At 50.7% G+C, this 11751-nt stretch overlaps 1 protein-coding gene across 1 annotated transcript in view; it reads left to right on the forward strand.

The window, feature by feature from the left end:
- The window catches only part of SLC4A5 (solute carrier family 4 member 5), a 39762-nt gene that overhangs the window by 15027 nt on the left and 12984 nt on the right, over positions 1-11751 (forward strand). Inside the window, exons 9-18 of the mRNA XM_027669095.1 lie at positions 2080-2237; positions 2334-2421; positions 2600-2754; positions 3148-3294; positions 3952-4126; positions 4617-4750; positions 6912-7183; positions 9910-9971; positions 10578-10778; positions 11638-11751. Coding sequence (XP_027524896.1) covers positions 2080-2237; positions 2334-2421; positions 2600-2754; positions 3148-3294; positions 3952-4126; positions 4617-4750; positions 6912-7183; positions 9910-9971; positions 10578-10778; positions 11638-11751 — 1506 coding nt within the window. The remainder of the gene's footprint in view (positions 1-2079; positions 2238-2333; positions 2422-2599; positions 2755-3147; positions 3295-3951; positions 4127-4616; positions 4751-6911; positions 7184-9909; positions 9972-10577; positions 10779-11637) is intronic.

Raw genomic sequence — 11751 nt, forward strand, 5'->3', positions numbered from 1 at the left:
ACCCTATCTCCACCATGGGCTTGTTCCCATCCAACCATCCAACCCCATGAGATTGTTCCCATTCAACCATCCAACCCCATGATGGGGTTGTTCTCATCCAACCATCCAACCTCATCCCCGTGATGTGATTGTTCCCATCCAGCCATCCAACCCCATGGAACTGTTCCCATCCAATCCCATGGGGTTCTTTCCATCCAACCATCCAGCCCCATTCCTGTGATGGGGTTGTTTCCATCCAGCCATCCAACCCCATGATGGGACTGTTCCATCCCAACCTAAGGAAGGTCCATGGGAGCCTTGTGTGGCCTTGCCTGCTCGATATCCACTCAAGTTCCTAATTAGAGAATTCAATGCCTGTATTGATCCCTGTGAACTTGTGGGGAAGCTGTGCCAGAAATCACACCTGTGCTTGCAAGTTCAACAAGGAATTAGGGATATGCGAGGACACCAAAGGAGCTCGAAATCCTTGGGGTGGAGAAAAAAATTCCTTAGAATCTTTAGGTAGGAAAGGTGCTTGGAAGAGTGAAGGGATCCCTAAACAGCCTTTGCTTGGTAAGGGCAGACTGCAGAGGATAAATCCCATCCAAGCACTTGGGTTTAAGGGCAGGTTGCAGGGGGTAAATCCCATCCAAGCACATCCCGTGCAAACATGGATTCAGCTCTGGAGAGAAGGGTCTGGAAATAGGGCTGGGCTCCGTTTTTCCCTCTATTTGGTTCCTTAATGCAAAGCTCAGCTGAGAGGACATCAAGGGCTTTTCCATGAGGGAGCTGGGAAGGAGATCCAGCTGCTCAGGCAGTTTGCAGGTAGATCCCTGCTTGGCAATGTAGGATCAGTAAGATTTTGTGCCATTCTTTTCCTGGATGTCCTGTCCCCATCCCAGGCTCTTTATCTGGGAACAGCTGATTCATTATATGGGCTTTGTTTTGTTTCTATCTGTGCATGATTTCAGCATAAAACCAAAGGGAAAATTCCTGGCAATGTGGGTTTTTAGGGGATGATATGGGATAACAACTTGCTTTTCCCCAGGGATGTCCTTGCTGGCCTTACCTGGGGTGATGCAATTTAGCCAAGGCTGGAAATCCATGTGTTGCTGGGAGCCACAGGACAGGGATGCCATGACATCAGGGCAGCAGAAGGTTTCCAGGGCACATTCCAAAATGAATCAATCCAGCTGCCCACCGAGGAACCCCAAAAATCACCTCCAGCGATGGGATTTGGAGGGTTAATCCCAAAATATGCAAAGCATTTAGGTTTAATCGCCCTATTAGACCCACTACAAAGGGACTTTTTAAGTGTTACATGAAGCTTAGTGGTCAGTGTTAACTCCTGCTCTTATTCCAAGCTGCAGTGGAGGAGTTGCTTTATTATTATGATTTTTTTTTTCCATTTGGATTTAAAAGATTAGGAAGGGGAGAGCTCCTGCCCAGCTCACATGCCTCCCCTCATGCTGCCATATAGATTAGAATAACACCCTGCCTGGGTTGGTATTGAACCCTTTTAGACTCATAATGAAAGAGCTGCAGGGGAGAAGAGACCCGGGGAATAAATCCATGAATGAGGCTTCCTACTTCCATTATTTGTTCCTGCTCCCAGGATGAGGTTGGGGAGGAATGAGCCACAAAAACCTCAGTGCCACAGGGCACCGAGGGGTGTTTCTGTGTTGTGCAGGATTTTGGGGGACCCTGGGGCTGCAGGGCTGAAAACAGACTGCAAAAATGCATTTTGGCTTGCTCCAGGACCCCTGGGTTTTTGGCTCAGATGTTCCACAGGGGGATTTCATGAAGTTTTCCATGCACAGACCCCAGAGCAGCAAAGCCCCTTTTCCAAACTCGTTGTCCTGCAGAGCCCTGAGGGTGTGGTTTGGAGTTTATCTTGGCTTAATGATGTTTCTGAGTAATGAAGAAATCCAGCTTTATGAATTTTTCCTGGCTTATTCTTGGGTGTGGCTCTGGAATCCCCACCTCTGGGAGTCCTGGGACCACCAGATGAAAGAGGTTTGAGCTTTTGTAGTCCAGGGGGGTGTGGAAAAGAGCGGGAAACTCCAAATTTTTGGCAACCCACCTTCGTCTCTCCATCAGCTGAAGAACAAGTTCATCAAGAAGATCCCCAAGGATGCAGAGGCCTCCAATGTTCTGGTGGGAGAAGTGGAGTTCCTGGAGAAGCCCTTTGTGGCTTTCGTGCGGCTCCTCCAGGCGACGATGCTGGGAGGGGTGACAGAGGTGCCCGTGCCCACCAGGTGAGTGGAATTCCTTGGCATCCAAAGCACTGAGTGGCCTCATGACATGGGTGACGGTGGCCCAAGGTTGCCAACACAGCACCTTCCCCTTCCCAGATTCCTCTTTATCCTCCTCGGCCCCGCGGGAAAAGCCAAATCCTACAACGAGATCGGCAGAGCCATCGCGACTCTCATGGTGGATGATGTGAGTAGATGCCACACTCAACCCTCCTTGGGGACCCCCTTGCTCAGAACCCAGAAAAAAAAGCAATTTTCATCCCATCACCCCCAAAAAAATGAGCTTTGAAATCCCATGGTGATGTGAGACGTGTGGGTACTGGATACCCCTCCCAGGCTGACACCCCTCCTGTGCCCACCCCCAGCTCTTCAGTGACGTTGCCTACAAAGCCCGGGACAGAGAAGACCTGATTGCTGGCATAGATGAGTTCCTGGATGAAGTCATCGTCCTGCCACCCGGAGAGTGGGACCCCAACATCAGGATTGAGCCACCCAAAAAAGTGCCCTCGGCTGAGAAGAGGTGGGTGGGAGGTGTGGCACTGGACCACCCCTGTATCTCCTGCTGTGGAGATGCTGGAGGGTGTCACCTTGGCTTGCCTTCATTCCCAGAAATAACCTCTGCAAATGTTCCAGAAATGCTGATTTTCAGCAATTTTTACCCCCAGAGCTGTTTCCACTTCACAAGGACAGCTCCCAGTGGGAGGTGTTCCTGCCCATGGCAGGGGGTGGAACAAGGTCCCTTTAAGGTCCCTTCCAACCAAACCATTCCATAATTCTATGAAAATCTTCATTAACCACCAGCGTTGAGCAAATCCAGCTCTTGATCTTCCCAAACTCACCCCAAACCCAAGCTCTGGTGCAGGCAGGGCTACACCATGGCCTTGGGTGCCAATACAGTGTCTCTGTCCCGCAGGAAATCGGTTTTCTCCCTGAACGAGGTGGGGCAGATGAACGGCACGGCCGGAGGGGCCGGGGCTGGGGGAGGAGGAGGAGGAGGCAGCGAGGACGGGGAGATGCCTGAAGTTCATGAAATCGGGGAAGAGCTTGCGTGGACAGGCAGGTGAGCAAGAACTCAGCACCCAAAAACCTCCTGGAGGTGCCGGTACCCACCAGCATCTCCTGCTGGATCATCCCGTGGTCTCCTGGGGCATGGAGAGGTGAAATCCTTTTGGGCACAGAGGGGTGAAGTCCTTTTGGGGCATGGAGAGGTGAAATCCTTTGGGGGCACAAAGGGGTGAAATCCTTTTGAGGCATGGAGGGGTGAAATCCTTTTGGAGAAGAGATGGGTGAAACACTTTTGAGCACATAAGGGTGAAATCCTTTGGGGTCACAGGGGGAGGGAAATCCTTTTGGGCACAGAGGGGTGAATATATAAATTTATATATATATAAAATATATAAAAATAAATATATTCATAAATAAATATAATACATTATAGAATATATATTTATAAATTAATAAAAATATATATTAATATACGCATATATATATTTATATCTCACAACTACCCAGAGAAGCTGTGGCTGCCCCTTCTCCAGGAGTGTCCCAGACCAGGCTGGACGGGGCTTGGAGCAACCTGGTCTAGTGGGAGGTGTCCCTGCCCATACCATGGAGCTAAATGGTCTTTAGGTTCCTTCCAGCCCCACCCATTCCGTGGTTCTATGGCTCAGTTTTGGTGGAAGTCACGTGCAGCTGGTGCTTGGTGGTGTCTCCCCAGGTTTTGTGGTGGCCTTTATTTGGATATCAAGAGGAAGCTCCCCTGGTTCCCAAGCGACTTCTACGAAGGTTTTCATATCCAGTCCATCTCTGCCATCCTGTTCATCTACCTGGGCTGCATCACCAATGCCATCACCTTCGGGGGCCTGCTGGGGGATGCCACGGACAACTACCAGGTCAAATCCAAGGAAAGGGGGTCACTTTGGCTTGGGAACAGAAATCTGGAGTGGGTTGGGGTTTCCCCTCCTTGTGCCTTGCCAAGCTTTAATGCCAGGATTGGAAATTCATCCCCAAGTGGGACTGGCAGTCCTGAAACACTTTTGGGATGGGATGGGATGGGATGGGATGGGATGGGATGGGATGGGATGGGATGGGATGGGATGGGATGGGATGGGATGGGATGGGATGGGTAGGGTTTCCCCCTCCTTGTGCCATGCCAAGGGCACAAATGCCAGGGCTGGAAATTCATCCCCAAGTGGGACTGGCAGTCCTGAAACACTTTCAGGATGGGAAAATCCACCTCAGTGGGACAACCAATGGGACAATGGTCCCAACCATCCCACGCATGTCCAAGCCAAGGTCCTTCATTCCCATCTCCATGTGGGGTGTCCGTGGGGATGTAACTGGTGCAGCACCACCATAACCCCAGGTCTTCTCCACCCCCAGGGTGTCATGGAGAGCTTCCTGGGGACGGCCATGGCAGGCTCCATGTTCTGCCTCTTCGCTGGGCAGCCCCTCATCATCCTCAGCAGCACTGGCCCCATCCTCATCTTCGAGAAGCTGCTCTTCGACTTCAGCAAGTAGGTGCTGGGTGATCCCAGGGGCAACTGGGTGTTATTGATCCAGTTATTAAAATTATTGGAGAGGGGCCTCTGTTCAAAGTAAGGTGCAAATGAGACCATGTGCCCAAGTCAATAGGACAGATTTTACTGAACAGTAAAAAGTGAGGCAGAGACGGATACAATGAAATGGGGAAAAGGAGGGGAAGAAAGAGAGACAGAGAGAGATTAAGTAGCGTCTTAGTTTAACAAGATTGCAACTTAGAAATTAAGAAACTTCAGATGGAAGTGTGGAAAAGGAAAAAGAACGGTCTTTTATTAACAAAAATCTGAATGAACAACAAATGGTGTAATCAAAAACTTTCAGAACAGAAAAACAAAGTCCCAATTCCCCAGGTAGGGGGGAGAAACCCGTGGCAACCCAGGGCTGGGGGGAAGGAGGGGAAACTCTCCTGGTAGTTCAACAGCTGCTCACAGCCCCCTGTGCCCATAACCAGCAATGAAAGAGTCCTTTTTCCCCCAGGCAGTGCGAAGGCAGAACACCTCACTCTGAGATGGGTTGGTCTCTCTCTCAGTTGTTCTCACCTTGAGTGCTGTGTCCAGTTCTGGGCCCTCAGCTCAGGAAGGACATTGAGGGGCTGGAGCAGGTCCAGAGAAGAGCAACAAGGCTGGGGAAGGGACTGGAGCACAAGTGCTGTGAGGAGAGGCTGAGGGAGCTGGGGCTGTTCAGCCTGGAGAAGAGGAGGCTCAGGGGAGACCTCCTCACTCTCTGCAACTCCCTGACAGGAGGGGGGAGCCAGCTGGGGGTTGCTCTCTTTTCCCAGGCAACCATCAGCAAGACAAGAGGGCTCGGGCTTCAGCTGTGCCAGGGCAGGGTTAGGTTGGAGATGAGGAAGAATTTCTTTGCAGAGAGGGTGCTCAGCCATTGGAATGGGCTGCCCAGGGAAGGGGTGGATTCTCCATCCCTGGAGGTTTTTAAGGTGAGACTGGATGTGGCATCAGTGCCATGGGCTGGGAACCACGGCGGGGTTGGATCAAGGGTTGGACTTGATGATCTCAGAGGTCCCTTCCAACCCAGCTGATTCTGTGATTCTGTGATTCTCCACGAGCTGTCCCGTGGGGAAAAAATATTTCCTCTCAGGAAAAGAAAAGGAGGCCGCTGAAACCGGGTCCCCCTCCCCTGCTCTATCCGCTTGGCCAACAAAACCCAAAAACCTCCGAATCAAAAATCCCCCAGCCGTGTCCCCCCAGCCACTCTTGCAGAAGACACCCCCCCATCCCTGGTCCCGCTGCCCCGTGCGTGGGCTCTGCTCGTCCCCCACCACCCCCTCCCTGACTCCCCCATCCCAGAAGAAACAGCTGGGGGAGGGAAGAAATTCCAACATCTCTTTTCAAACCTATGACAAATAGAAAATGTGTCACCACTCTGTGGAACTTGACGGTGTCCCACGGTCCTCTTCCTCTGGTCTTCTCAGTGGCGAAGGTCCCACGAGGCACAAAGCCCGGTGGATTAATTTACGTTCAGGAGATCCCGGGCACCTCCCCTGGAGGGGGGAAGCTTTACAGACTCTTGCAACAGTCTCTGGATTTGTTGCCTCACTTGGATCTCCTGCAGTCCCCTGGTGGTGGGAGGCCTCAGAAATGAGTCTGGGGGGCGCTTTGGGGGTCTTTTATGGTTTATGACCCTTCTCAGCTGCCTTTCACATGAATGTCCCGTGTGCACGTGGTCTTCCTGGAGCAGGAGAGGGGGTTACCCCTCAGCAGTGCTGTTTTGTGTGGAGAGATTTCACCGTCACACACCCAAAACCCTTCTCCTCCACCCACTGAACCCAGCTAGGGCTGATCCTCATGCTGAGTTCAGCTTTCTTTGTGGACACATTCTTCTTCCCTGAGCCCTGTTTACCTCTCCTTAGACCTGAGATAATTGGAGAACAGTCTCATCTCAAGTCTCACACTCCAAATTCTGGTCAGGAGGCATGTTTGGGAGGGGGGGTTGCTTTGGTGGTCCCAGACAGACAGTTGCTTCCTTGCAGTTTGACGAAAAGTCTTGCCATGATTTTGGCAATGATTAAGGCATTAAACAACATTTCAGTCTCTCACACCATCCATGCCAGGATGGGAGATGTCCTCCAGCCCACGGCGTGGTCTCATGGTGTTGCTCTTTCCTTATCCCAATTTTCAGAGGCAACGGCATCGACTACATGGAATTCCGCCTCTGGATTGGGCTGCACTCGGCCCTACAGTGCCTTATCCTGGTGGCCACCGATGCCAGCTTCATTATAAAGTACATCACACGCTTCACAGAGGAGGGCTTCTCCACCCTCATCAGCTTCATCTTCATCTACGATGCCATCAAGAAGATGATTGGGGCCTTCAAGTACTACCCCATCAACTCCGACTTCAAGCCCGACTACGTGACCATGTACAAGTGCGAGTGCATTGCTCCCGACCCAGGTGAGTACACCTCCTCCTCGGGGCTGGCCAGGGAACAGGAACGGGGTGGGAGGGTCCTGTCGTGCATAAATCCCACCGGATCATTGGCCAAGGACGTGGGAAGAGGCAACAACCTCGTCAGCGTGTGGTGGAGAGACATTGTCCTCACCCTCCTCCTCTGAGGGGGATTCCGAAGGTGGAAGAAGAGCCTTATCCCTCATGGATGAACATGTTGGTGCCTTCTGGGACACAGCAAATGGTGCCAAGGGGAGAGACTCATCGTCATCCTCCTCTGAGGGTGATTTTGAAGATGGAAGATGCGCCTTGTCCCCCAGGGATCAACATGTTGGTGCTTTCTGGGACACAGTGAATGGTGTTCAGTGGAGACACCTCATCCTCATCCTCCTCTGAGGGTGACTTTGAAGATGGAAGAAGAGCCTTGTCCCCCATGGATGGACATTTCGGTGCTTTCTGGGACTGAGTGAATGGTGCTGAAGAGTCAGGATCTCAGCCTGGAGCAGCCAGACCTGGATGGATAAGAAGGAAATACGGAAACAAAAAGACATTTTAGATCATTCATTCCAACCTGCCGCTGATGGAAACTTATTCTCCAGAAAACACCTGGAGTAGTTTTGTCCTCTCCAGTGTCTGGGACACCCCGGGATGTCCCAGTTGGGTGTGCAAACCCCAATGGACTGAGTTTTCTCCTGTTTTTTTGCTCCTTTTCAAAAAGGAGAGGCCATTGGGCTCTGAGCAGATGGTCTTTCAATGGCTCCCCTGGTTTTGCTCTTGGATAGACATCCTGGATGATCCATAATCCAAATTGTGCCGCTCGGATGCTCCTGAAGGAAGCACCTGGAAGGGAGTGGAGATTTTGGGCAGTGACCTCCTGCTCTCAGAGGAACTGAATTGATTTAGAAAGTCTAAATAATAACAGAGAAGACTGGTGAGGAATGAAGGTGATGGGGAAGCTCTTCCCAGAAATTAAAGCATCCAAGACTTTCCACCCAACATGCTCCCAATACCATTCCAAGGAGACATTTGACCTCCATGATGGCAATAACGTGTGTTTGGTTTAATTCTGTATTTTTACTCAATTTCTGCTCATCCACCACCTGCCGAGTGACGCCGTCCCTTGGGATTTGAAAGCCTGGAGGAGCACCCGGAGCCAACACAGTTTCTTCCAAATGAACCCCCCAAACCTGACCTGTGGGAAGGGCGAAGGCTCAACGAAATTTCCAGGAGCTGAAATTCCCGATGGGATCCGTGACCATCCACCCGTGTGTGCCGGAATCTGCCCGGCAGCACCCGCTGCCTCGGCCTAAGGCAGGAGGAAGGCAAAGCCTTCAGCCTCCAGGGAGGTTTCCCCCTTTTCCAAGCCCTCATCCCGAGAAAATCCCGAGCAACCAAGAGGCATTTGCACCCCAAAAACCTCCAACCTCTTTGCAACCCATTCCTCGCCCTCGCTGCCCAAAGCAGTGATTTTCCACATTGGATTTTCCACTCCTCTAGATAATGAGAAATTCTGTTTATTATTCCCCCCTCCATCCTTTTTTTTTTTAATCATCCTTTTTTTTTTTAATTAGCTCTGATTTTTGATCATTATAACTGATTTGTCCCATATTTGTCTCTGCTGCACACATCAATTTGGGCTGATTTCAATCTCAAGTGAGTATCACCTTCTAAATATTAAAACTATTTTAATATTTGATACTCTTCCCCCGTGAGGGTTTTGTTGTTATTTTTTTTCCATGTATTTTACTTTTCTCTCTCTGCTAAAAGGGTTTGTGTAGAGCCCTTGAGGGTCCTCTCTTAAATACCACCAGTGCTGTTCTGCCCTTTAAGTTGTAAAAAGCACAAATAAGGCCGATTTCTGGAAAAATAAAAGGATCTGGAGGGAAAAATCATATTAATAATAATGATGTTTTTAGTGCTGGGTTTGCCAGAGCCTGGTTTTGGCAGCCCCCGGGTCTCTGCTTCTAACCCAGCAATCACTTCTCCTTCATTAATCCTCGGCGCCGGGGATGGAGCGGCAGGTCCGGGGCAGCCGAAATTCCCGCTTGGCACAGGAAGAGGATGGACCGGAGGGAAGAGGGGAGGGCAGAGCAGCCCCGGACCCCTCTTTGGGGCACCCAGAAACAACGTGGGCGCTCCTGAAGCCGCGGAGCTGCGACCCCCCGAAGATCCCGGAGCCGCTTTTAGTCCTGGAAGAGAAGGCGCCGGGGGCTGGAAAAGATGGATTTTTGCAGTGAGAGACATCAAAACACCCCTAAAATATTTTTTTCAAACTACTAAAACAAATTTAAAGAGGCGAATTGGGATCGATTGGGTGCCACCTCTCCAAAAATAGCAGGCTGCTTTTTCAGTCTTTACCCCCGCAGTTTTAAGCCGCGGGTGTCGGGATGCTCCACACCCCTCTGCTGGCGGCTTCCCTGGGAAGCTCTTAGAAGTTTTAGGAGCTGGGAAGCTCCCAAAAATACCCCGGCCCTCGCCAGCCCTGGAGGGAGAAGCCGCCGCGGGAGAAGCCGCGTCCTCCAGCGCCGCGTGGGATTAATCAGGGAGAAGTCGCTGCGGGGTTAGAAATTGGGGGGGGGGTTCTCCCCAAATCGCGCTCCGCCCTCGGGATGCCGATCCCTGCGAGGACGTCCTCCACCCCACTTTGCTTCCCGGATCCCGGCTGGTTTGAATGCCAAAAAAAAAGCCTCGATTTTAGCCAAAAACCTCAATAACAAACTCCTTTCCCGCAGCCAACGCGACCTTGTTCGATGCTTCAGCTCCAGTGGCACCGAACACCACTAACGTTTCTCTGGTAAGCGGGTTTGCTCATCCCACCGGGAATTTTGGGACGAGGGAGGGTGGATCTGAGGCACTTTGGCACGCAGGGAGTGAGTTGTGCCAGCTTGGAGCGAGGGAAACTCAGATTTCTGTTGATTTGGGTTCAGCGGCACCAAATCCTCACTTTTTTTTGCCCAAATTTGTATCAGCTCTGGGGTTTTCCGGTGGTTTTGGGGCTCCCAGTGGCAGCAGCCCTGGGAAATGCCCCTTTCCTTGCATGCTGGGATTACTTAAATTCCTAATTTTGGGGGTTTGACCAGGAAATCCCCCTTTTCTTGCACACTTCAATCACTTAAAGGACTAATTTTGGGGGTCTGGCCACAAATTACCCCTCTCCTTCCATTCTGCAACTGCTAAAAATGCTAATTTTGCCTTTTTTACAATGAAATGCCCCTTTCCTTGCACACTGGGATTCCTTAAAATACTAATTTTAGGCGTTTGGCCACGAAATCCCCCTTTCCTTGCAAGCTGAAGTTGCTAAAAGTACTAATTTTGCTCCATTTGGTGGGGAATTCCCCCTATCTCCACACGCTGCAGTTCCATCAGATGTTAATTTTGCCTTTTTGGGCTTTCTCCCCAGTCCAATGCTATTAACCTCACAGCTCTGGACTGGACTCAGCTCAGCAAGAAGGAATGTCTCAAATACGGCGGCAGCTTAGTGGGAAAATCCTGCAAATTCGTGCCCGACTTGGCCCTCATGTCCTTCATCCTCTTCTTCGGGACCTACTCCATGACCTTGACCCTGAAGAAGTTCAAGTTCAGTCGTTATTTCCCCACCAAGGTAAGGAAAGCACCGGGGTTTTTTTCATCCACTTTTCCAAAAAAAGAGATAAAATGGAAGCTGTCGGCCTTTTTGTTGGATGCGAGGAACTCTGGGAAAATAAATCCATGTTTTTAGAGGTGTTGGAAGGAATTGGAATCTCCTGGAGCTTTTAGCCAGTTTTATATGGACTTCTGTAAAGCCTTCAAAAGAGTGCCCCAGAATATCCTTCCCGTTGGAGGCAGATTTTAATGGTGTTTTAGATTAAAAGATAAAGGATAAGGAATGGGTTGGATGGTCACATCCAGAGGGAAGTGGTCAACAGCTCAGAGTCCCCATGGATACCAGTGACCAGTGGTGTCCGTGTGGGACCAGAATGATTTCAGAACTTCATCAGTGACACAAATGAAGGGGTTGTCACCAAGCTGAGAGTGCAGGTGCACTCCCAAACGATGGGATATTGGGAAGGAATTCCCCCCTGTGAGGGTGATGAGGGGCTGGGATGGAATTCCCAGAGAAGCTGTGGCTGCCCCATCCCTGGAAGTGTCCAAGCCCAGGTTGGACGGGGCTTGGAGCAACCTGGGCTATGGAAGTTGTCCATGCCCACGGCAGGGGGTGGGACTGGATGATCTTTAATATCCCATCCAATCTAAACCATTCCATGATTCCACGATTCTATAATCTGGCTCTCACATGCTGAATAACCCTTGTGATGAAAGGGGAGGAAAACCTGGAGTTTTGTGGGTTATCCCTGCATGAGTGGAGTTGGAAAACCCCAGGGAAAGACACCAAAGCAGGAGCAAACTCCTCCTTCCCATTCATTTTCCTCTCCATCCCATTAATTACCCTTTCCACCCCCATTTCCCTGTCTCGCCTCCAGGTCAGGGCTTTCATTGCTGATTTTTCCAATGTCTTCTCCATCCTGATTTTCTGTGGAGTGGATGCCTGTTTTGGACTGGACACCCCCAAACTCCACATTCCCAATATCATCAAG

The sequence above is a fragment of the Corapipo altera genome, unplaced genomic scaffold (assembly GCF_003945725.1).
Source record: "Corapipo altera isolate COAL_440 unplaced genomic scaffold, ASM394572v1 61022, whole genome shotgun sequence".
In the NCBI taxonomy this organism is placed as follows: Eukaryota; Metazoa; Chordata; class Aves; order Passeriformes; family Pipridae; genus Corapipo; species Corapipo altera.